This window comes from Ceratotherium simum, chromosome 9 (genome assembly GCF_057802395.1).
Source record: "Ceratotherium simum simum isolate JZ-2026a chromosome 9, ASM5780239v1, whole genome shotgun sequence".
NCBI classification, from domain to species: domain Eukaryota; kingdom Metazoa; phylum Chordata; class Mammalia; order Perissodactyla; family Rhinocerotidae; genus Ceratotherium; species Ceratotherium simum.
Genome location: NC_141908.1, coordinates 34,191,261 through 34,218,186, shown reverse-complemented (window position 1 = coordinate 34,218,186; position 26,926 = coordinate 34,191,261). Strand labels below are relative to the sequence as shown.

Sequence of the window (26,926 nt, the reverse complement as noted above, 5' to 3'; positions counted from 1 at the left end):
ATGTTCACGGCTTGTCCTATATGGAAAGCTACCCATATTATAATGTCACAATCTGTTTGCTATAAAAATAATAGCTGCTGTATATGACAGACTGTGATAATAAGGAATGAGCAAAAACTTTATTTTAAAAAATGTCATCATTTTCTGCCCTGCCCCGCCTCTCCCCAAGAAAGTTAACTGTTTAGCATGTAATTGGACAAATATAATACTCACTTGATTTAGTCTTATTAAATATTACATTATCTAATATTTCTTTTTAAATTTTTAAAAAATCAGAATTAATTCTGGCTATCTTGTTTTTTGCATTTTAATTTTTCAAACTAGCTATTGAATTATCATTGCAAGAGCAAAAGCAGCAGCACACAGAAACAAAACCCTTATATCCATCTGCAGATATTCAGTTAAATAATAAAGTTGCAAGGAAAGTGAGAGCTTTATATGATTTTGAAGCCGTTGAGGACAATGAACTCACGTTTAAACATGGTGAAATTATTATTGTTTTGGATGACAGGTATGTGTTAAATCTTTACTTTTGGAATATTTTGAAGTTATTAAGTATAATATCCTTAATTTAGAATCCTGGATATACAGCTCTTTGACTTTGGTGTATTTAAATCGTAATAGAACCTTTTCATATCTTAATTGTTTTTATCTACAATAAAAGTTAGACTAGGTAATGTGAGTTTCATATTCTTTTGTTAAATTTGGTTGTAAAGTATTCTTTATGTCTGAATAAAAGGTGTATTAAATAATATTGTTGATTATCACAATTGGGAAACAAATATTCAGTCATCTGAATGCATTTATGTTGGGAGTTGTGTATACCAAAATTACTGGCAAAAAAACTTTAGGAAGAAATATAGCTATGTTACTTTTGATCAAAGCAACCAAAAGCTATGCTCAGCTCCTCCCCAATTCTTAATCTGCTACTGTACTCTCCCTTACAATTTCTCTATCATTTAAAGTTGTAATAAAGACTATATCTATGTATATTGGGCCTAATTCTATTCTTTACTTTGCTTTTTAAAAAGGTTGATGAAATTTTGCAAGAGTGAGACCTAACAGCTTGTTGCTATGAACAGGGATTACAGATGTATTTGGTATCTATTATAAATACAGTCACGTGCTGCATAACAACATTTTGGTCAATGACGGAACGCATATACGACAGTGGTCCCATAAGATTAGTACCATATAGCCTAGTTGTGTGGTAGGCTCTGCCATCTAGGTTTGTGTAAGTACACTCCGTGATGTTTGCACAATGAAATTGCCTAACAACGCATTTCTCAGAACATATCCCCATTGTTACGCGACACGGGACTGTAACTTAGTAAGGATGCATTAGTCTAGCATAATTTTAAATGGGTAGATACACAAAATGGTTTCACTTTGCTGCGGTAAATATTTACTGAGAAAATGTTAGGTAATAGGTTCTGTTTGTAATAAAAAATGAAGGCACAAATCTGTCTTCATAAAACCTAGAATAAAGTAAAGGAGTTAAAATTACCATGCAGGAAATTATGTGGAGTGCAGATTGTGAATTCCATGAAACAGACAATGTTGAGGTCCAGAAGAGAACAGATTCGCACCTGGTGCAAGGATTTGGGACAGAAGGCTTATTCAGGGGGTCCATTTCAGGTGAACTTGGAGTGATTTTCACAGAACAGGAAAAATTTTGCAAGAAATTGAGACTAGGAAAAGGAAGATCTCTTAGGTAGTCAAGATAACACTATGTTCACTTAGAAAATAATCATTTTTTTCTTTAGAAGTTTGTGTTTTTTGTTTAATCATTTGGAGTGGAGCACATGATCCCTGAAGGAGAGTAAATAGATGTTAAGGTGAAGAGGTAGTGTGGGCCTGAACACTGTCAGTCAGAAATGTCAGGCTTCGTGGTATAGTTTTAGTTAGAATATTTACAAAAGAACGTGGGCTTGCACTTCTGATACTCTTATACAACTACAAAATTAAAGACATTTATAAAATAAATAGAAACAAAACTACAAAATGAGTAGTTTTTGCTCTGAGGTTCAAATTTTGAGCATTACTTTTAGGTAATAAGAAAATTTTCTGCAATAAATTGCTGCTCACAAGGTAAGTAGAGTACTGATCAGTGGCACAGGAACTTCACTTATCTTCAGCAGGTCTGTACTACCCTGTGCTGTGATAACTAAGTTCTCCTCTGACTTTTTCTTTTGTTCCTGTTGTGAATCCTTTGTACATACTGTATCCCTTGACGTCATTGGTGTTCGTGTGGCATTATATACATATTACAGTCTACAGGCTTGCAGCGAGTAAAGGGTTATGTTATTATGCCACATGTGTCTTTTTCACTGATGTCTAATTAAAGCACAAATTCATTAATAACTTAGACTCATATAAAACTATTTTCAGTTGAGACATCACTACAAAAGAGAACTTTTTTCTTTGTAACTGTTGAGAGAATTCAACATGAATATGATGCAATACGTAGTTTGATTGGGGTGTCCTGTCGTCAAAATGACAGCGGTCTTAAAATTGCCATAGACATGCTCATCAACATGTATAGGTTAAATGTCATTCTGGGTGATTGGTTATCACTGGCGAGATTTAAAACACAAATGCAAACTTGGGTACTAAAGTTAAGTGGCCCCATCTTAAGTTGAGCGGGGGTCATCTAGATGATCCAGAATGTGACTATGTTCATTGTTTCTATATTGCTGTGGAAATGAAAGGACAAAATTAAAAATTTCTCATATAGAACTTGAAGTCCCTAGAAAATACATCATTCTTGGACTTCTATTTATGAAACACTGAGCTGATAGAAAAGGTACACATTTCTTATTAACAGTATACCAAAAAAGCTTTTCACTTTCTACATTTTTAGCTTTATCTCACCACTCCTTATTTGTTCTGTATGTACTGTTTCAAATAATCCAGTGGAATTGTTGCAGTTCCAAAAATGCCATGTTGTGATTAGACCTCTGTGGCATTGTACATTTGTTCTCTCTGCCTGGAAAGCCCTGTCAAAAGAGACAAACGCCTTTAGAAAAGAAAAGGAACTTTACTTGCAAAGAAGATTTGCAAGGGAGTCCAGAGTTTAGAAGGATTAACTCCCCAAATTGAAAAATAAAACAGATATTTTAAGGAAAAGACTCCCACAAAATCACCAAGGTTTCCAGGTTTACTATTTGTATGTTTGTGGTAGAAATAGCACTTTTCTCAGATGATTGTCATACCCATAAAGGGCATCACTTATCTTCAGCCATTGTCATTGCAAAAGTCAGCAGATAAGAAATCAGTAGCTTAAAGGAGAGGCTCAGGTTTTCATTTATTTTGAGATCTAAAATGAGACAGGATAACTTTGTTCTTTGTTTATATCATGTGCAAAGTTTTTTTGTTTCTTTGTACTTTTATTTTCCTGCTTATCCATAATGGCAGCAGGGCAAATGTCATTTTTATCTCCATAGCCCTAATTTCCTTTTCCTCCTGGTGGGTGCCTACTTAACCTTCAAAACCCATGTCAGATTTTACATCCTCTGAGAAGCCTTTAAACCCTTCTCTGCCTGTAGTTCCCAGTAGAGTTAGGAGTTCCCTCTCTGTGCTGCTGTAGCTCCCTGAACATAAGTGATTGCATGTCTCATACTGTATTGTAATTACTTCTTTACATGTGTCTCTCCTACTAGATGAGTTGATTCTGAAGAGGGTCAGCACTTCCCTGAGTGGGAGGAAGGGGGAAGGAGAAAATGAATCCCAGAAGGTAGAGTAGGGTAACATGTTCTTAGTTGGTAGGTGAGGGTTGAAAAATACTGTACTAGATTTTAAATTTCTTGAAGGCAGAAACTGTCTTAATTATCTTTATAACTTTAAGTGCTTAGCCTGCTGTCACTATCTTTTCCTTGATAGGCTTTCATAAATGTCAGCTGAATATCAGTTTGTTGAAGATAAAGTTTATGTCTCTTACACTTACATCATTTTTCACTCAGCTGTGATGTATTCTTTCTTAATATAAAAATCTCTAAATATAAATACTGCATTTAAATTTTTTTAAATCATCAGTTTATGTAAAATTACAGTGTCAAGTTACCTTAATTTAGGAATTTAAAATTGAACAATGTTTTTTGCCATTAATATTCCATAGAGTCAACTGGTTGTCAGTGGAGAGAATATAGAGCTGGGTTAGAGCTGGGAAGGAGTCATCATGTTTTGACATGGCTTTTGGTTGTTTTTCCTACTTTTATGTTTCATCAAAGAGTTTATAGTAATGGTTGGGAGGGAAATTAACATTCATTAGTAGGATCACTAAGGAAGGCTCCGCATAAAATTGTCGATAGGTTCAAATAAAATCCGTGCATCCATTTCACAGGTTTGGGTTCTCTGGTTTTATATAAAAATTCCTCTAAGTTCAGCTTTCCTTTTTAAAATGGAAAGTTCAACTTAAAAAAGCATTTGTATAAAAGAGAGAGAATTTCTTATCCTAAGTAGACATCAGCAGATACGATATCTTACAACTGTCAATATAGCAACTATTTTCTGGTTTTAAGAATTTGGATGATATATAGTTCTTTCATATCTTTCTGGTACTTTTTAAATAAAATGATGTTTCAGAATCAGAAGTTAATTCATCCTGAAATTTTGTCTTTAAGAATGCCTGCTTAATAAGTAAAATTTTTGGAATGGAATAGACAAAATTATCATTTCTAGATTCTATGATTGTCCATATAGAAAGTCCAAGAGAATCAATGGACAAACTATTAAAACTGGTAAAAGTTCATCATAGTTGTTGGATATAAGCTCAGCATACAAGAATCAGTGGCATGCTTTAATCACAACTATTTAGAAAGTAGAAAATGCCATTCTCAGTAGTAACAAAAATTATAAATGATCTAGGAATAAATAAACCTAACAAAGATATGGAAGCACTTTATGGAGAAAATTATTTGAAAGATATAAAAGAATATAAATATATATATTTATTTATATAAATATCAATAGAAAGAAACACAGTGTTTATGGTGAAGAAACTTTAATATTAGAAAGATTTAATTTTCCCCATATTAATGCATAAATTCAGTGCATTTCCAATTAAAATCCCAAAAGGACTTTTTTCCAGAGCACTTAAGAACGTTTTATTTTGAACAGTAATATAGAAATGTGAATGTATACAATAACAGAGAGAGGGTACTTTCCCTGCCAAGTATCAAGGCATATTAATAAGCTGTAGTAAATAAATATATAGACTATTGCAAAAGAATGGGATCCAGAAATAGACTCATGAACAGAGAGCAGCTTGCTGTTTGAAAGATAGGATATCATAAATCAGTAGAAAAAATGAAGTACTATTCAATAAATTTTGCTGGGGTGAATGGCTCTTTATACAGTACAAATCAAATTCAGCTTCACACAGTACATAAAATTTCATTTGAAATGAATTAAAGACCTTAACATGGGAGAGGGATAAAAAAGGAAACCTAAAATTATTGAACGAGCATATAGGAGATTAGATTCAGGAGTTCAAGGATAGATAAAGATTTAAAAAAAAAAGTGTAGGGCCGGCCCTGTGGCTTAGCAGTTAAGTGCGCGCGCTCGGCTGCTGGCGGCCCGGGTTCGGATCCCGGGCGCGCACCGCTTCTCCGGCCATGCTGAGGCCTTGTCCCACATACAGCAACTAGAAGGATGTGCAGCTATGACATACAACTATCTACTGGGGCTTTGGGGGGGAAAAAATAAATAAATAAAATCTTTAAAAAAAAGTGTAAACCATAAAAGATTATTAAATTTGATTACATGGAACAAAAAACACCATGCCGTAAAAGAAACCATAAACATATGTTAAAAGACAGGTGACAGTTTGAGAGAAGGTATTTGCATAATTCAGGCAAACAGCTGGTATCCAGAATATGTAAAGAACTCCTATAGATCTATGAAAAGAGACAAATGATCCAGTGGAAAAAGAAAATGGACAGAAGACGTGAAGGAGCAGTTCATGGAGGAGACTATCTGAATGGCCAGAAAATACATGTGGATGCTCGGGTAGTGCAAATGAGCCAGCAGTGAGATAGGATTTCCCTTCTGCCTGATACCAAGTGTTGCTTGGACAGTTAACTCGTGTGAGGGAAATGACATTCCCTCTTGCTGCTGAGGGAAGGAGGATGGTGAATTGCCGCAACCACTTTAGGGAACATTTGGCAATATTTAGTAAAGTGAAAAATGCTTATATCCTGTGGCCCAGCAAGTTCATCATGTCTGGGAATAAACCAAGAGAATTGTGGCATGTGTGACCTAGAATCTAGAATGATCATTATCCTAGTCTTTTTACTGGTGAAAGACTAGAAATAACCTAAATGTCCATTTGAATGGGGATGGATAAATCAAATATACCACATTCATGTGATGAATCTTTAATTTAAAAGGGATAAAGAAGATCTGAAAGTATTAACATATAAAATTAAAAAGGTCTATAATGATTAACATCTATATCTATTGAGTTGGCTATAGATATATGTAAACGAATAAAATATACACTGGCAGGAAGGCTACATACCAGCTTTATGGTGGTGGTGTGATAGGATGGATGTGGGGTTGGGACTTGGGATTGTTGATAAAGGAGACTTCAGTGTTATCTATAATGTTTTATTTTTTTTAAAGCCGAGAATCAAATATGACCAGTTGCTAATTGATTCTAAATTTAAGTATGGGAATATGGGTGTTTGTTTTATTTGTGCTTTTCTATATCTTTTATTAAGTTTAAGAAGAACTACTTTTAAATATAGTTGGATATGAACTAGTATTTTCAAAGTAGGCTAAATTGAATTTTTATTTTAATTCCTCTTGATAGTAATGTACTAAAATGTAGAGGAACAAGTGTCATTTTTGTACTGTATTTTCAGTGATGCCAATTGGTGGAAAGGAGAAAATCACAGAGGAATAGGACTCTTCCCATCTAATTTTGTAACAACTAATTTAAACGTAGAGTCTGAGGCAGGTAAGTTAAATCTTAGGGAAGGTTAAATCTATTAAAATTTTTTACACTTGAATTTTATGGTTCAGTTTTGAATGTAAAGTAGATTGGCAGTTAATTCCTGTTTTAAATCACTTATTTATAGGCAATATAATTTAACCTACTTCTTACTAAATTAAGGGGTTAACTTATCCCAGGTCAATTCCAAAAATTATTTCCTTATTATGATATTTTAAATCTTTTGAGCATTAATGTACATAGTTACATATAAAGCATAAAATAATCTGTGATGACCATGTAAATATTTAAATCAACCTAATTATGGTTTACAAAGCAGTTTGTGTCTGTTCAGTACAAAGAATATTGGTGTTATTCATCACTGAACCACAGTATTGAAGTGAGGTGGGGGTGGGGCTGGTTGACAAGTGCCGAGTGTGATTACAGGGGCTTGGAGTATTCCTGAGTTTTAGACTTTTCCTTACCTTGATTTGATCCTGGGGAACTAGAGACAATAATAAAGCAACGTAATCAAGACAGTAGGTTCCTGGTTCAGATCTCTGGCCTTCACTCAGTTTTGCAGCCATAGAAAGTTCCCTTCCACTGCTGTCAACCATGCAGAGAAAGCTTCCATTTGTTCTGCAGGCCGGGAGGTGGGGGGAGCTAAGTGTAACAACAGCTAATAATAGTATTAATGATGGTGATGATCAGAAATAAAACAGCTCAGTGGTGTTTGAGCACTCATTTATCAGGTATTGTGCAACGTCCTTTGCTTGCACTATTTCCTTTAATCTTCACAAGTCTGTGAGATAGGTACTTTTGTTACTCCATCTTACAGATAAGGAAACTGAGGCTGAGGGGTTATGTGGCTAGTAGGCGATAGCTCCAGGATTCTGTAGTCAGCCAGTCTCCCTTTACAATGTACTTGTACTGACTCACTGCAGGACATACCTATGCTAATCGTTACCAGTTCTAGAGAAAGCACTTAAATTGAAAGCTCTATGCATTATGTGTAACATCACCTTTTTATGGGTAGAGTGAGGCATTCAGTTAAAATGAAGTTGAGAGAGATGAATACTTGTTTGGATACTGAGTACTTTGCCAATCTGTACTTTTTTTTTTTTTTTTTTTTTGTGAGGAAGATCAGCCCTGAGCTAACATCCATGCTAATCTTCCTGTTTTTGCTGAGGAAGACCGGCTCTGAGCTAACATCTATTTCCAATCCTCCTCCTTTTTTTTCCCCCCAAAGCCCCAGTAGATAGTTGTATGTCATAGTTGCACATGCTTCTAGTTGCTGTATGTGGGACGCGGCCTCAGCATGGCCGGAGAAGCGGTGCGTCGGTGCGCGCCCGGGATCCAAACCCGGGCCGCCAGTAGCAGATTGCACGCGCTTAACCGCTAAGCCACGGGTCTGGCCTACCACTCTATACTTTTTATTCCTCTAGTCTGACTGTGTAAGTAAATATGAAAATTAGAGACACTGTTTTTAATAACTTGATAGAACATGCTCGGGGATCCTATATAACAATTTCCCTTTGGCATAGGCTGGAGAGATTGAGCTGTAGTTTTAAAAGTAAAAAATATTCTGGGTTTTCGGTATATCCTCACGTTATGCTGAGTTCTGCTCCTTAGGACATATTTGAAAGTTAACCAGGTATTTGAAATAAGTGGCTAACTGTTGGGACTTAAAAATCCTTTGGTTATGTAGATTTTTATTGTAATTTTATTTTTACCAAAATTTACTTTATTAAAGTATAGTACATTATAGCAGTATTCCAGTGAACATTTAAATAGTTTTCTGGATATGTATATTTTTAAATTATTTTTCGCCTCTTTATGAAAGATTTTTTGTTTTGTTTTGTGTTGCTTTATTTTGTTTATATAGGAAATACATTTTTTTATAGCAAGGAAAGAGTGTAGAAGGAGCTCATAGATTTAACTCTGAAATTAGCTGACTAGATAATACTCTACTCTCTTGTATATTTATTCACTCTGGTGGTAACACTCAGTTTTCTGGAAAATGCCTATAAGAAGAGTTTCTGTTAATAGAACTCGCTTGTTCCACTAGAATGTAAGTTCCATCAGGGCAGAGATTCTTGTCTGTTTTATTCTCTGGTGTATTTCCAGTGCCTAGAACAATGCCTGGCATGGTGAGGACTAAATAAGTATTTGTGGTATGAATGAATGAACATATGTAATAACGTATATTGATTATGAAATGGGATGACTGTTTAAAGGGTGTTCTTTTTTTTTCTTATGGATGATCACGGGCTATTTATAAAATTAATGACTAAAATGCCAAAGTAAATGCTGAGGAACTTAAAGTTTACTTTGTTTCCATAGCAGCTCTGGACAAATTGAATGTAATTGAAGATGAGGAGGAGGAAATGAAGAAATCAGAGCCTGAGCCTGTTTATATAGATGAGGTAGAGTCCTTCTTTTGTTTAAAAATTAAACTATCAAGACTTTTAAAATGTATTATCCTTGAGAATGCTTAGAAAGAGTAATTCTTATATTTATTGAAATTAAAACTCTTTTGAGTTTTTCAAGTGTCCTATTACTTTTTTAGGACAAGATGGATAGAGCCCTGCAGGTACTCCAGAGTATAGATCCAGCAGATTCAAAACCAGACTCCCAGGACCTCTTGGACTTAGAAGGTACTTAGATGAACGTTAGGGATTATTTTAATGTCATTTAATATTTTAGCTATTTATAATGTCTTAAATTTCTTCTACCTTGTGTTTGCTTCTAGAGATAGAAATCTCTGGTGGGAAACAGACTAGTAGAGTAAAATAGTAAACGTATTACTTGGAAGGTGTGGTTATAAACCTGTCTATCCTGTTCAAGAAGGAAGTCTTTGTTTTTCTGTAAGCCCACTAGTGAAATTGGCTGAAGAGATTTGCAGTCCCAAAAAGGACAGAATTAGAAATAACAGCATATTAAATTAATTGAGTCAAAATGTTAGAAATTCTTATTCCTCCTTTAGTTCTCTTGTACTATGATTTTAAAGGTCAGAATTATCCACGATCTGTGTTAACTTTATAATGTCATTTGATGCATCCTGATGTGTCTTGAGTCTCCAAGAAATTTGAAACAATTAAAACAAATGTTTTTATGCCTTTTTAAAATAATCTTTTGGGAGAAAAATCTCTGTGATAAATGGATAAATCTTCTTCAGTCTTTTTTTAGAAGAAAATCTGGCTATGAATATAGAATATTGTACTGTTCATTGTATCAGTGTTTACATTTGGAACTACACAAAATGTTTATGTATTTTTCATTACATGTACATAATTATATATTTTATACGTTGTGACTCAAGTTCATTTTACTTAGCTAATAGTTTTCTAGATATTTTTAAGATGTTGAGATAACTCCAAATTTCACAGTCTGTAAACTGAGTACTTCCAGAGAATGTTGTGGGATTTGTGTTTTGATTTGGACTTTGCCTTTGGTCCCATGCTATTAATATTGGTGCTGAATAGCATTAAAATTAGGTCTTTTATAATCCCTTCTCTAACATAAACTTAATTCTTTTTGTATTATGCATGGTGTTGCATATTGGTGCTCTATTGTTAAAAATTGTTGAAATTGACTTAAACTGGTTTAAGTTTTAAGGTTTTAAAATATTTTTATATTTACAGATGTCTGCCAACAGATGGGTCCAATGATAGATGAAAAACTTGAAGAGATTGATAGGTGAGATTCTTCACGCAGGGAGTCACAAGTATAGTTTTCTTGTTTTTGGCAGAACTTTAAACTGGGGAGTTTTTGTGGAACTGTTGAATCTGTTGAAATTGTTTCTCAGTTTCCAAAACTCTTAGAAACTAATAGCAAGGTGGTACTTTTTATTTTGGTAGCAATTTTCTTTTCATGGCAATATAGTATACGTAAAATCAGGGACTCTTACTCTCATGGTGCCAATCTTCGTCGTCTTATTTGGGCTGGAAGAGAGGGATAATGAGTAATGAAGAATAAAGTTGAATAGAGCACAGAATGAGAATAGGGATCTTAGGCAAGCATTCTCTTGTTATGTGATAAGTATTCGTAAAACTTTCAAATGAAATTTCTCTTGTATTTGTGAAGCTAAATCCAACGCACATAGCACATACCTTCTCCTCTTGTCTTTCTTCCTCGTATTTCTGTAGGCCACCTATTCTTACTCTTCCTTAGGAATAGCATCAGCACTGAAGGATAGACTTTCAGGGTTTTGAGCTTTCAACTTAATTTTGCCCCCTTCTCTTATTCCTCGGAGCTTTCTATCTGAAGTCAGGGGGAGAAGCCATAGTGAATGGAAGACAAGGGATAAGGCTTTAGTGTCCTATTGTCACCCCTTTCCATATTCTGTTTATTGAACTACTGTAAGAACAGGAACTACCTTACTTCTTATCTGCCTTTACCAGAGAAGGGTAGTAGCAGCAAGATTTTTTTCTACTCATTGAAGATTATAATCTTTGTTCCATGGGGCATTTTTTTCTTTGTTCCATGGGGCATTTTTTATAAATTCTTTGTATTTTCTATAGAAATGAAAAATAAATCCCTGTTGCAGTTAATGAAATGATGGTGGTAGTTTCATCATATTTTATTGTTCTTATTTTGGAGAAAGCACTAAATATCTACTTACACATCTATTACTTTGCTTTCAGTGCAGGAATGTTAATGGTCAGTGAATAATCAATCTGGAAAAGACTGAAAAGGAGAATGGTCAGTATTACCTTAGGTGTGGCGAGGAGTCCAATTATTATAAACCTTTCTGGAGCCATTAAAAATAGTCCATATTCTTTAACCCAGCAATTTCAGGCCCATACTAATCACATAGGAACATATGCAAAGATTTAGGTCTTAGAGTGTTCTTCACAGTATTATTTCTAACAGCAAAATTGGAAGTAACTAAAATGTCTTTCAATGTGAGATTGGTTTTAAAAAAATTATACATCCACAGATTCTACAATAAAAAGCATTATCATTAATAAATATCTATTAACATGGAAAGATGTCATACTATATAGTGAAAAAAGCAGAAGATATAGTATAATCTTATTTTTGTTAATAAAAAGATCTTCAAAGGGAAAGGTCTAGAACAATTAAAAATCAGAGTGACCATTTCTGATATGAGTTAATTTTTTGAGTGAGACCTCACCTGTTAACCAGTTCTCTCTTCAATTTCAGTTTCTGAATAGACCAGCGGGCATTTTCTGTTCCATGGCCACTGACTGCAGATGCACCTCTTGTTCTGGAAAATGCCTGCTGTTCTTCAACAAATTTTTATTGACTATTTACCCTTGTTGAACATTCAGAGATGAATAAAATATCATTTCTTCTCTTGAACTGATCATCATCAGTTTGTTTTTTCTAATAAGAAAAGCAACTCTACTATCAGAAAATTAAATTTTAAATTTTATTTCTATCATTGTGCAGAATGAAATTTTGTAGCATTTATCACACTAAGAAATTATACTGGATAAACATGTAAATTGAATCCAAAAAAGTTTAGATAGATTCATTGAAGAGAGATCCATAGTTTGAACTTAACTATGTTCCAGACTGCTCTAATCTTATTTCCTCTTATCCTTTGAAAATCACTTTCTACCACCTTGATCAGATTGCCCTTTTCATTCTTCCCTCGTGTACCCTTCTCGTTCCTTTTGCCTGCCTTAATTCACCCTGTCCCGCTGATCTGACTTAGTCTTCCTTTTTGGCTTGGCCTATCCATCCTTCCTCAGGTGCCCTCTTAAGTCCCAGCTTCTCATAAAGCCTTTTCATTCTACCACCACCCAAATTAATCTTCTCTCAACTCTTCTGTTCCCTACCTATTTTGTAATTTTGCATTCAATTATATGCTATCTTACGTTATTGCTATTTTTCATGTTCTTAGCCTTGTCTCCCTAATACAGTAGATTGCAGTCTTTTTGAAGGAGAGAAACACACTTTCTGCTTAATTTTCTCTGTCCTAATATAGTGTTGGGCACAGTTCAGTAAAAATTTGTTATTGCTTTGGGGTTATGTCTCAGATCTTTGAAGGTGATTTCAAACACAATCACCATGCCCTTCTGTCTTCTCCTGGTGTTTCATCACTGTACTGGCTTATGTGGAGCAAATGCCTGTGGTTACTTCTTAGTCACACATTTGTTAGCATGGACACTGATTTCTAAAGCTTCCTGTGTGGTTTACAACTGATATTTATGAAAACAGTTTGACCTGCTTTATACAGTCACACATGCAAGAGAAGAAACAGCACTTTTTGTTTGATTCAGACATAACAGATTCTAATAGAGGAAAGGTGACAAGTCTTGATGGGACTCAGTCCAGGTCATTTATTTGGTAGCCTTGTGTCTAGTTGCCTGCCTATGCCTCTTTCTTTTCAGCCTCTCTGTGTATATATAAGAGCTACATTTAATAAACAGGATTGTGGGTGCATTAGGCCAGATAAAGTGGCCATTTAACTTTTATGAACTTGTCAGTTGCAAAGGGAGTTCTTTATTACTCCCAGGGGAACAGATAAAACTGTACCAAGTCAGAAGGATTTATTCTAGAGTTCCCTGGGCAAATTTGAAAATGCTCATATTTGGATTTGTTATTACACAATAAGGTATCTGATTTCACTCACTTTCTCAAAAGAAACCAACAAGAGCAGTAGAGACTAGTTTATATATACATTGTTTTCGTTTGCATTTTCAAGGATAATTATTAAATTTTACTTTTCAATTGATCCTTTCATGAATATAAGAAAATGGAAATGTGTATGATTTTGTTTGTGAGTGTGTTTTTATTTCAGTCATATTGTACTTCATAGCAGGCTCTGGGCCTTGCCTGAGTACTTTCTTCTACTAAGATTTTTAATTAAGGCGTGGACTTTCCCTAAATTGAGAAATTATTGTTCTTTGTAATTGAGTTTTCAACAGAAATCTATAACATGAAACAAAATTCTCCTAACACCAAAATTATGAATTGATTGCATTTTATGAGGTATGGAAAGAACTTTCCCTAATATTATGATGTCGTATCAGCTTAGTTATTACCAGAATTAAATAATTCCTCCTCCCATTTTCTCTTTGTGACTATTATCTCATTGTATATAAAGAATCTTTTAAAATATGAATAGAAATTTTAAAATGATTTATCTTGCTAAATACATGCATAAAAACTTTGAAGAATATTAAAATGCTTTTCTTGTCTATCAGGAAGCATTCAGAATTGTCTGAATTGAATGTAAAAGTCATGGAAGCTCTGGAACTATATAACAAATTGGTGAATGAAGCACCAGTATATTCAGTCTATTCAAAGCTTCATCCTCCAGCACATTATTCACCTTCATCAGCTGGGGTTCCAATGCAGGTGAGCATATTTTTTGAGAATATTTTTCAAAATTAAAAAAGTTTTAAATTAAAAAAAAATGTTTTAAAGCATAATATTAAAATTTCTGTGGTCCATGAATAAAATTATAAAACTCATCTTTGATAGTCAAAAGAATGTTGGCTAGGGGCTGGCCCTGTGGCGTGGTGGTGAAGTCAGCCGCACTCCGCTTTGATGCCCTGGGTTCAGATCCTGGGTGCAGACCTACACCACTCATCAAGCCGTGCTGTGGCAGCAACCCACGTATAAAAATAGAGGAAGATTGGCACAGATGTTAGCTCAGGGCTAATCTACCTCAAGCAAAAAAAGGAGAAGATTGACAACAGATGTTAGCACAGAGTGAATCTTCCTCAGCCAAAAAAATAAATAAATAAAATTGGCTAAACAACTAGTGTTCACCAAGACAAATTAGGTATTGGTATTTCACAAATACATTTTAGTTCACTTTTTTTTTTTTTGGTGAGAAAGATCAGCCCTGAACTAACATCCGTTGCCAATCCTCCTCTTTTTGCTGAGGAAGATTGGCCCTGGGCTAACATCTGTGCCCATCTTCCTCTACCTTATATGTGGGATGCCTGCCACAGCATGGTTTGATAAGCAGTGCATAGGTTCGCGCCTGGGATCTGAACCTGCAAACCCTGGGCCACCGAAGTGGAGCGTGCGAACTTAACCTTTATGCCACCAGGCCGGCCCCTTTAGTTCACTTTTAACATGAATGAAGAGACCATTAAATATTTGAGGGGGGATCTGATTCTTCATATGCTTTTGTAAATATAAAGCATAAATCCTTTATGTAAGTATAAATCCTTTTTATAAGAATAAAGTATAAATACTTCAATTTAGGACAGTGCCTAGCATCAGAAGTCCTCCAGACGAGGTAGTAATGCTGTTCCTGTTGCTCAACAAGCAAGATTTAACATTTTTAAAATTTCTGTCAAGATTTCTCTGACTTAGGTGATTATTAAAAGACTTCGATAATGAACTTCTTTTGTTCTCAGATCATGCTTTAGATTTTCTTTTCTTAGATGCCTGACTTAAATTGTTCAGAATTCATGCATAATGGGGATGTGCTGCAGGCCTATAGGTACAGGTTCCATAAGCCATTCATGAACAGCATCTTTTCCCAGGACTTGATACCTTTTCTGTGCTTCCCAGCTGAAGTGAATACTTATATTTATCAGTATCCAGTATCCTAAAGCTTTTTTCAAATTTCAGCCAGTTAGCGATTGAATTCAGAATAAGCTTGGATGCACAAAATTTATGTTAATTTATGAAAACTTGTATATAAAGGAGTGTGTGAAGGAGACACCAAGGAGGAAAGCTAGAATGTGGGTGCATAATCTAGATGACTTGACACAACAGAATAGTTAAGTAAAAAAAAAGAATAGTTACTATAGTAACTGTCACATCAGACAAGATGCATGTATCAAATATGCCATGCTCCAAACTTTTGAAAATGCTGAAAGAGTCATTACATATGAGGGTAGAAAGGATTTCTAGGTGCAAAAAACAGCAGTTTATTCAATATTGCTTTTTTCAAAGAGTTATTTGCGACTGCTGTGAAAATGGAACCAAGTAGAAATGTCTGTACCATTGTATGATAGAACTATATATTATATTTGCTTCTTTGTGTGTCTCTAAAGGGTTGTCATTCCTATGTCAGGTTTTTGTGTTTAGTTTGATACTATTTACAATCTGTGTTTTGCTAAGCACAACTCATTTCTTTAAAAAGTTAGCTATCAGTTTGATTCTTCACATAACGTCTATCTGCTCTATTCATGCATAACAGCTTTTGAAATAGTCAAAGTTCCTATTCTAATTTGAAAAAAAAATCCATACTAGCAAAAGTTGGAGTAACACACCATTAGTTGTAGCTGTGAAGGCCACTCAGGAACCCTAAGCTGCAGAAGAGATCCATTCCCACAGTCTTAGCCTATTGTCAGTGGGTTGATACATGTCTGCCAAGGAGGTGATGTGATTGCACTTAATGTAGTTGACTTGGCATTTCTAGCATTCTAAATTTTCATGTCAATGGTCTTTGCTTTTTAAAAATAGCTTAGTTTAAAACAGGAGTGATGATTGTAACTATATGATATCTGTTAAACATGTGCATTGTTTTGAATGCTCTATTTGGTAGCCAGATGGTAGATCCTGTCCCTCAGGAGATGTTTCCCTGAAAATTAAGTAGGGCACATATAAATATCCAAAGAAGCTTAGGCCATTTTGCTGTTTCCTGAGGATACATCTTTTTCTTTACCCACAGTTCTTTACTTTTGTCTTATCTGTCCTAAACGCAGGAAATAAAGGAGATGTTGCCAGAGAAGGCCTGCATCCTGCCCTGATACCATTTATTCTTCAACTTATTCTAAGTTTCATTCTTAGGAAGAAGTTGAATAAATCATTCTGGGATGGGGTGGAGAAGGTCATCATTCTGATGGTGACTTGAAGTGGTGATGGGCTGCCTTTCAGGGAGTATATAGTTTTCTGTGGCTCTACAGCAAGATGTGTTACTGAGTAATAGGCAACCTGGATGGATTCCAACCCACTACTTAAAAATATACCACCTTGGGGCCAGCCTGGTGGGGTAGTGGTTAAGTTCATGTGCTCCGCTTTGGCGGCCCGGGGTTCACAGGTTTGGAGCTGGGCGCAGATCAAGCCATGCTGTGGCAGCATCCCACATACAAAATAGAGGAGGATGGGCGTGGATGTTAGCTCAGGGCCAGTCTTCCTCACCAAAAAAAACAAAAACCCACTTTCCTTCCTTTCAACCCTCTGCAGAATAAAAGAACAACCATGTAAATCATAAGTTTCCATAGATTTGGCCCTGTGATTTGGAAGCTCTCCACTTTTTATACTAGGGTGGGTAGATTGGTAGAACCAGATTGCTCCCTAAAGAACTATAACATTTTATTTCATTTAAGTCTTTTAAAGTTTTAAATATTGTTAGGCAGATGTTTGGGAGATTGTGAGTCAACCTTCTCTCTTTGGTTAATAGACATACCCAGTTCAGTCACATGGTGGAAATTATATGGGTCAAGGCATTCACCAAGTCACCGTTGCCCAAAACTACAGCCTAGGACCAGATCAGATCGGTCCACTGAGATCTCTGCCTCCAAATGTGAATTCCTCAGTGACAACACAGCCCGCTCAAGCTCCGTATTTAAGGTAAGTTTTTGGGAGCTGTGTTAATTTTGTAATTATATGCATTAAATTTAACAGACTTTCAGAATGAGAATAAATAGACCCTTGTCTTTATAGTAATTGTGCCATCTTTTACTATTGAGTTGAAGTTATAGAACTGCCCATTCATAATCCCATGAAGTCAGAAATGGTGCTGCTCTTAGCTTTGCTACCCAGACTGAGATGGTTGCCCAGACCTAGCTTATAGACAGGGTCCCTGGGACAAAATAAAGCTCATTGTTCCTTACAGAGACCAAGCCCATGATATACATGGCACTGTCCTATAATCAGCCTACCAGAGTAGTCCCAGACATATTACCTGTATGCACTCCAAAAAATCAGAAAAGTGTTGTTACTTTGACTCTTAAAAAGAAGTCTGTGTGAGCTCTGGAATTTGTAGTCTAATTTTTTTATACTAAGACTTCTATTCTGAAAATCATGTTTAAATCTTGCCTTCTATTAACATTGCTTAACTACAAAAAATGTTCATTCAGTATACTCGTGTGTAGATGATCTCTAAGGTCTCTTTCTACTCTTAAATTCCATGAGTATAAATTTTAGATAGTAACTAAAATTAAAATTAAAATATTGTCATTTAGTTCAATTAAAATGTAAAATTTTGTTATCCTGGGTGACACTAGGAATTACAGAGGAAAAAACTGGAGTAGTGTAGACATTAATCCTCCTATATTGTAAGCAGTGTATTGGGTGTAATTTAAAATTTTATTTCTTTCTAAAGAAATGCATGCTATAGTAATTATGGGAACAAGCAGAAGTCCTGCAATTTGGTGTGATTTTTCAACTTTTTTTTTTTTTTTTTTTTTTTTTGGTGTTAATAAGATAGGTCAGGACTGTCTTGAGGGTAGATTCAGGGTCCTATGTGGATTACACTGTTCTCCCTGCCTTTATTATTTTTACGTAGGCATTCAAGTTAAGCTGCCTATCAGGGGCAGCTTTGAAAGTGCCCCTGCCAAAGGAAAGTGTAAAGAGCGTGTGAGGAAAAGAGGTGTCTCCTCTGTGCTGGACTGAGAGATGGGGAAGGGAGGATATGGGCTGAGGGGTGCTTGAGCTCGGGCTCCGTTCTCATTGCAGGGATGTCATTCCAGGGATACCACTGTCAGAAACAGTCTGCATCTGCTCAAAAGATTTTTAAATGTTTTCAGTGAGAGATTTGGAGAAAACAAAATTAAATAGGCCTTATAATCTTATATTTTGTTTCTTTTTGAGTACTTTCTTCTTACCAAACAGAAAAAGTACATTAAAAGCACTGGACAGCTGGAGTGATTAAATCGTAATCAGAATAGCAGAGCTGTGTAAACTTACAAAATGGAAAAGGCATTTTTATTTTCTCATGATGATTGATCTCTGACCACAACCTAGATAATGCAAGTAAATATGTTTTGTTTTGTTTTGTTAATTTTGTTTGTAGCACTGGACAAGACACTGTTTCCAGTACTGCTTACATGAACCAGACCTCTAACCTTCAGTCAGCCTCTGGTGCGGCCGCTTACACACAGCAGATGGGGATGTCTGTGGATATGTCATCTTACCAGAACACTACTTCCAATTTGCCACAGCTGGCAGGCTTTCCAGTGACAGTTCCAGGTCACTCAGTTGCACAGCAGCAAACAAATTACCATCAGCAGCCTCTCCTTTAGAAACAAACCAAGCATTTTCTCGAAATCTGTCATACGTTTATTACTCAACCCTTGTGATTCTAATCTGGAAATATTAAAAGAAAAAAATTTTTTTTTCTCATCTTGAAGGGACCATAAATAATAAAGCACAAAAATGTATCTTACTCCAGTAGGCCATCAAAGGGTTTTTTCACTCCATTTTGAAGTCAAACTTTTGATCAGAGGTAGCTTCAGGTTGCTTCCAGTTAGTTTTGTCTTACTTTTAAATCTCTCTACACAAATATGGACACCCAATAAGTAGCCTTATGACACTAAACAGCATGAGGTAGGAGTGTTAAAATGTTACTTTAAAGAAACCAGCGTTTGCCCCTAAAACATCATGATAGTTCAGAGCACTGAAACCTTTAAATATTTTTTGTCTGCATATTTTTTTCAGAGTTTCCCACACACCATTATTTTAAAAGGCGAACATTTTTTGTGTAAGCATTTAGCTTGCCAACATGTTTCCTTTTGGCTCCTTAAATTGCAGTTGTGTTTGCAGTACTGTCAGTTTTGTTCTCAGTGTTATGTTGAGTAATAATTAGCATATAATTGTCTACAGAAGCAAGAGCAATTTGGAAAGAACAGAAATGTTTTCTGTTACCCATAGTGAGGACCACGTAAATGCAGATGTGTGATAAAGCATTTAGCTTAGTCCCCCTGCCCCGGCCCCCATCATGCCAACAGTGAGCTAAGGGAATGCCCCACGAAACATTTCCATTCCCTAGAGAAGGACATTTCTTTTCTTACAAGGGTCCCTGGTATTTAGAATTGACACTAATGACCTTTTCAAGTGATTTTGGTCATTCTCTGATGAAGATATGGTCCATTTGTTTTCCTTCCTGCAGTGTGGTGTGCAGAGATGCTGCATTTACTTTTTAGGGATTATATGTGAATTTGAGCCATCAGGCATTCCTAATAATTTGATGTGATGTATACCAAGCATGGATGGTAAGTATGTTTTTATTGATGTGTTGCTTCTTTAAAGAAGTGATTCAAGGACCACTGCTATGCCAGACTTTTGAAAAATTGGGCCATTCCTTTCAGAAGTAATTCTGAGCCTATGGAATAGCAGGCAGTGGATTGATAGGGATCTGCCAAGACAGTTTTTCTGAAGCCTACATTTTAAATTAGTTTATTAGTGCTAATAGCTTCCACATACTGTAGGAATTAGGTAGTAAACCAATAGAGATTGTTTTCTCTCCTAAAAATTTGTACACTGCTGCATCATCTAACAAATTTTTAGATGATACGAAATAGAAAATGCAAATTCGTATGCTTACAGATACATGATATTTAGACTGGGGAAAAAATGGACATTAGTTTTTAAAAATATACTTGCATGGAAGCCAGATTTCTATATTGTTTTTTAAAGAAAGCCCTTAATCTTTTTGCTGAAAATTCATTTGAAGACAGTGCTCTGGAAATTTTTGTTATTTATCTATTTACAGAAATTTGATGACAGGCATGTTCCTTTTTCAAAGAAACTATCCTAGAACAAAATAGTCTTTATACTACTTGGTCTACCTTTAAAAGGGAAAACAAGCAGTATTTGAAAGCCCAGTTTCTGCCATTGTTTTATTTCAGGTACAGGTAACTGGAAAGTTTTAACCTTTAATGTCTCATGTTCTTTTTTCCATCCAGTATTTTCCTTCTATGTAAATTCAATTATATACGTATAAAAAAATTCTAAAATGGCACCTTACTTTTTTGGAAATGAATCTTCTATTCTTTAAAGAAAACAAAACATAAACATTACAAAGCTGCTCTTGGTTGCATATATATGGAAAATCTTAGATTTTTTTTCTCCCAAACAATATTTAATAAAGTTATTTTAATGTTTGTGTACATATTTCATGTATAATTGTGATCTGAATTATAAAAGCTTAATTCTGCATAAGTGTCTGAACTAGTATAAATACTGCACACCCACTAAATCGGGATCAGCCAATTAAGTTCACCTAATGTAGTTTTGGGATTATATAACATGCAACATGTATATAAATAGTGTATATTGACATTTACTTGTGACATTTTATACATCCAGAAGTTTCTTCTCCCTTTTAAATTAAAAGTAATTTTATTTTTGCCATACTGTAATGGATTTTGTGTTGTAGGTTGTCAATAGTATAAAAATATTATTTAATCTGTGTACTGAGATGATATTTTTGGTGTTACTAAGAAATACAAGTTTGTTATTTTCTTTCTTTTCCATGATCTTATGGATTGTATTTATTTTAAGGCCTGTTTATAATTAAATGTTTTCTGCCAAAGGAATCATCTAACATCATATTTCTACATTTGGTTCATACTTTTTTATATAAAAAATAAAAATAACTCCTGCTTTTTCATATGAAATCTTGGTACATTAGAAAGAATTCCCAAAATTTATAATAAAATTAATTTTCATTAACGTAGAAAAAATTTCCCCTGGGTGTTAAAATATATAAAGTGGGAAATGTTCTTATATTTTGGAAAATGTACCATCTACCAACAATGTCTTGTAATTTGGTAATTTATTTATAAAATTACCTGAACATTAAATAATTATAATAATTATTAATTAGGATTTGAAATTATTTGTAGGTACATTGTCATCTTATGTTATTTCAAGTAGTTGATACTTGACCACATAAATTTCACTGTACATTTTGAAGATGGTTATAAAGTTTCATCTTCCAAATTTTTAAAAAATTGATTTAAAATTTAAAAAAAAATTATGGCTTAGGGATTAAAAAAGAAAGTTTTTCTTAGTAAAAGTCAAGTGTCAAGACTCCTGACTTCTAGGAGAGGATTTATTGAATTGTTGTTATGATGAGAAAGCTGAAGTTATTTTTGTAAGTAATAAATTATAAAATAGCACCAATCTATCAGCTTTGTTTCTGTCAAAAGACATTTTTCTTATTATATCAGTTTTAGTCTTTAAAGGGAGAATTCAATTCTAGGGATTTGATTTTTTTTTGTTAGTTTGATTTAGTTTCTTTTGAAGATTAAAAATTTATTTTTTAAAGTTTTCCCCAGAAGAACTATTCTAATTTTACCAAGCTAAATTTGAATTAGAGTTTCTTAAAAACCTTACTGTGTCAAAAAGAGAAATTGTTATTTACCTAGTGTAGTAGGATGAATAGTGTCTCCCCAAAATTCATGTTTACCCAGAATGTCAGAACATCACTGTATTTGGAAAAAGAGTCTTTGCAGATGTAATTAGTTAAGGATCTCGAGGTGAGATCATCCTGGATTTAGGGTGGGCCCTAAATCCCATGACTGATGTCCTTATAAGAAGAGAAGATACAGACACAGCGAACAAGGCATGTGAAGATAAGGCAGAGATTGGAGTTATGCTGCCACAAGCCAAGGACTGCTGGGGCCACCAGAAGCTGGAAGAAGCAAGGAAGGATTCTTCCCCAGAGCCTTCAGAGGGCGCATGGCCCTGCTGACACCTTGATTTCAGATTTCTAGCCTCTCGAACTGAGAGAAGAAATTTAGGTTTGTTTCAAGCCACTAAATTTGAGGAACTTGCCTACGGCAGCCCTAGGAATCTAATAAACAGCGAAATCTGAGTACCAAGCCTTCCGAACTTTTATAAGATTGGTTAAAATTGTCACAAGAGTTCTAAGACAAATGTCTGTAGTCCAGTAGCAGTCTTTTATTATCTTTTCTAAATTATAATGAAATTACACAGAAAAATGAAACTAGGACCCCTGTTAATCCCATAATCCCATTTTTACTGATTTAACATCTCATCTGCATTTCAGTAATTGACTTCTTTTTGCCAGAGGTGTTAACAAGATTATAACTTGTACATTTACCGTCCCCTCTTCTGCCCATCTTGACTAGTGGGTATTGAACAAAGGGAGAAATGTTCCAAGACAAGCAAAGGAACGGAAGAAGAAGAAACAAGAAAACTAGATGAAGATTCCCCACAAAGGCTACTGAAGAATGGAGTTTAGTTTGGTCTTATTTTACATCATTTAATATCCTAATGAGGAAAATAAAGGCTTTCCAATACCTTTACAGCAAGTCAGTGACACCTACTGATTACATTTTGTTCTAGGGAGCCAGCTACCTTTTTTAAAAAAATTGAGGTGAAATCACATAACATTAAAGTGAACAGTTCAGTGGCATTTAGTACGTTCACAATGTTGTGCAACCGCCACCTCTAGTTCCAAAATTAGACCCTTTGTATCTGTCTTCTTTCACTTAGCATGATGTTTTTGAGGTTCATCTCCACATATACCACAGAATATGAGGTTCATATTACCACCATTGTTTATCCATTTGTTGATGGATACCTCGGCTGTTTCTGCCTTTTGGCTATTATGAAGCACTGCTATGAACGTGTGTGTACATGTACTTGAGTACCAGTTTCCAATTCTTTTGGATATATACTTACGAGTGGAATTACTGGGTCATATGGTAATTCTGTGTTTAATTTTTTGAGGAACTGCCAAATTTCCACAGCTGAAGCATTTTACATTCCCACCAGCAATGCCTGAGGGGTCCAATTTCTCTACATCCTCACCCACACTTGTTATTTCCTATTTTTAAAAATTATAGCCATTCTAGTGAATGTGAAGTGGTACCTCATTGTGGTTATCATTTGGCGTTTTCCTAATGACAAATGATGTTGAGCATCTTTTCATGTATTTGTTGACCATGTGTATATCTTCTTTGGAGAAATGTCTAAGTCCTTTGCCCATTTTTTAATTGGGTTGTTTGTCTTTTTGTTGTTGAGTTGTAAAAGTTCTTTATATATTCTAGATACTAGACCCTTACTAAATAGTACATGATTTGCAAATATTTTCTCCCATTTTCAGGTTGTCTTTTCACTTTGTTGATGATGTTCTTTGATACACATTTTTAATTTTGAAGTCTGGTTATATCAATTTTTTCGTTTGTTGCTCATGCTTTTGGTGTCATATCTAAGAGTCCATTGCCAAATTCAAGGTCATGAAGATTTTCTCCTGTTTTCTTCTACGTGTTTTATGGTTTTAGCTCTTGTAATTAGGTCGTTGATCCATTTTGAGTTAATTTTTGTACTTGGTGTGAGGTGGGACTCCAACTTCATTCTTTTGCATATGGATATCCAGTTGTCCCAACACCATTTGTTGAAGAGACTGTGCTTTCACCAGCTACTTTTTGACACTGCTACAACATACTCTAATGGTAGTCAGTTCTAGGACCTAAGTCCTCCAACTGCGATGCATCAACCCCATAGCTGTATGGCTTGCAGTTCTAAGAGGTGACAGGCTTGTCCTCATCTGATCACCTCTGTTACATACCTAAAGGGGAGTCAGTGCTGCCTTGTTAGGATATAGCTCCCAGCGGTGAACAGATATCCCATGAACAGCTATGTTAGGTGTCAATGTAGAGACGGTTTTTAGCCATCGCATAGATTTTTTTTCCCTCCAAGTAACTTCAGACAAATGTTGAAAATTTAATTGTCTAAATAGAAAAATAGGACTTAGAACCCCAGCCAAAAATAATCTTTACCATATTTCTTTCCTGGGAAACCCTCCAAGGATTTTCACCTACATGTCCTTGGTCAGAACTGTGTCAAAAGGCTACCCCTAGTGGCCAGTGAGTCTGGGAAAGTGAGTATTTTGCTTTCTAGCCTCTATATAGAGAAAGCAGGGGAGAAGCTGAGTGGGAGTGAATGCAGAGTGAGCCATTCTATAGTGTCTGCCCCAGAGACAGACCCCTCCAAGTGTGTTTACAATCTGGTGTTAACTGTGTGCCTGGTAAGTAAAAAAATTGGTCTGTTGCTATTCCATGGTCAAATAAGCCCTTGTTAAGATTCTCTAATACAAGCATACCATAGTTTTTAGTGAGTAAAAGCTAGAATTAATATATTTACATCTGACCTCATTGTTAAAACTGGGACATCTTTTTTTTAAACCTTCTTAGGTGAGTCAGAGAAGGCCCTGGAAGTGGAGATGGGGATAAAAGCTTCAAATTGCTCCTGTCTCTTCTATTTTGAAACAGATGAAAAAAATTAAAGATTTATTAGCATTCATTAATTCACTCATTCAATAACATAATTATTATATGCTGGAGATGCTAAGAACTTGAATTTCCAAGCCTGAGTTGTGTTTGCGGCTTCGCCACGCACTAACTGGTTGTACAACATCAGATGTTGCGCTTTGACTTGATTGAAAACCATTTTCATGTACATTGTCACTGAATTCTCATAGCACTTGTTAGGTGGAGAGGTAGGCGAAGAGGTTAAGTAATCTTCACAAGGTCACACAGCTAGTAAGTGGCAAAGCTGGGATTATAAACCGGTCCATCTGATGGTCAAGCATGTGCTTTCCTCCACTATACATAGTGTGACTATTACCTGGAAATGATTTGGGTATTAAGATTGTCAGGTAATATCCTGTAACAGCTTCATTTCCCACAAATCCCTGAGATGGATGGGCTCACATGGGTATAAAGTGCCTTCAGATCTGAGACTGCTCACGTTGGGAAGAGCATAACAGTGGCTGAATCTTTTTAAGGTGTACATTGTACCACAATTAGCTCTGTCACACAGCGGGGCTGAGGAGACCAGAGCCTGACGTACACAGACTGGCTCTTTCCGAGAATCTGTGAGGAGGAGGGGTCAAACATTGGGGAAAGTAGGAGCTTATGGAAGCTTACAGAGTTCTGTGTTTTCTGAATAGAAAAAAAGCAAAACTCAAGGAATTGCTCTGAGGAAAAGGGTAGGTGACAACTAGTTGAGGCTGATTTGACCTAAGAGAGTAGTTACGAGTTGAAACTTAGGGACCCAGGGCCCACACACATAGCTTGGTTTCTCCAAGAACCAAAGTTGCTGAGAAATCATGCAGCCTGAGCTTGAGGTTCGATTACACTCTGGATAAGAGCCAGGCTCTTTGGAATCACATGTTAGGTAGGGTCCTCATGATCTCACCTTTGGTAGCCCTTCTAATCTCTTCCACTTTTTCACATACACTCTAGATTCCAACCCCAAACCCCAGATTCCTCAGGTGCCAATTATGCTTTGCGCACCTGTGTTTGGCCCTGTTATTTTTCTCTGCTTGAAATGCTTTTGTCCATCTGATGAATTGTATTTTCAAGTGTCAACCCAAATTTCACTGATTCTGGCCCCCAGACCATGCTGTGCTTATGTAGCATCTTGTAACTATGTTATAGTGGTCGCCATGTTGCATTGGAGTGATCTGTCTCTGTGTCAGATACTGTAGTTTGGCTCATTCAACATGCATTTCCAACCATCTTATTTTATATTCCTTTATATGGAAATCAGTAAACAAGATAATAGTACTTGCCTTCCCAGACTTCTTTGCAGCCAGCGCTGGCCACATGATACAACTCTGGTCAATGTGATACAGCTCAATGTTCCTGGGCAGAGCTTCCTAAGATGAAAGAAAAAACTTGGAAAGAAAAGGCTTTTGGCTCTTTCCCCTTCTGCTTAGAAGGCGGATGCAATGTTGGGAGATAAAGCAACTATAGCCAGTGCAACCATGAGGAAGGTTTAAGATGGCTCGAAGATTAAAGCTACCTGGCTCCTTGATGACAACTTTGAGTGGCTATACCCGTTCTTCACTGTCTTCCTCTGGACTTCTTCAGATGTGAAAAAAATAAACCCTTTATGTGTTACCCCTATTTGTCTAGACTACTGTTGGTAGGGTTTTGCTATTTGTATCTGAAACCATTCCTGCCGCCACTAGGTCTGTAAAATCCTTCAGAACTTGGAGCTGTGTTTTACTCATTGGTGTATTCCCAGGGCCTAGCATAGGCACATAAAATATTTGTGGAATGA

General features: G+C 35.6%; 1 protein-coding gene across 2 annotated transcripts in view; it reads left to right on the top strand.

Annotated features, from left to right (window-relative positions):
* STAM2 (signal transducing adaptor molecule 2) overlaps positions 1–21,416 on the top strand; it is a 44,630-nt gene extending 23,214 nt beyond the window's left edge. The window contains exons 7-14 of one of the 2 annotated variants that reach the window (XM_014782420.2): positions 325–511; positions 6,867–6,961; positions 9,281–9,360; positions 9,504–9,591; positions 10,579–10,633; positions 14,116–14,269; positions 17,283–17,452; positions 18,897–21,416. In XM_014782420.2, the coding sequence (XP_014637906.1) occupies positions 325–511; positions 6,867–6,961; positions 9,281–9,360; positions 9,504–9,591; positions 10,579–10,633; positions 14,116–14,269; positions 17,283–17,452; positions 18,897–19,125 (1,058 nt within the window). In that variant the 3' untranslated portion in view covers positions 19,126–21,416. Of the gene's footprint in view, positions 1–324; positions 512–6,866; positions 6,962–9,277; positions 9,361–9,503; positions 9,592–10,578; positions 10,634–14,115; positions 14,270–17,282; positions 17,453–18,896 lie in introns of both variants that reach the window. The other variant, XM_087435207.1, reaches the window with a different exon arrangement.
* Positions 21,417–26,926: the final 5,510 nt, after the last annotated feature.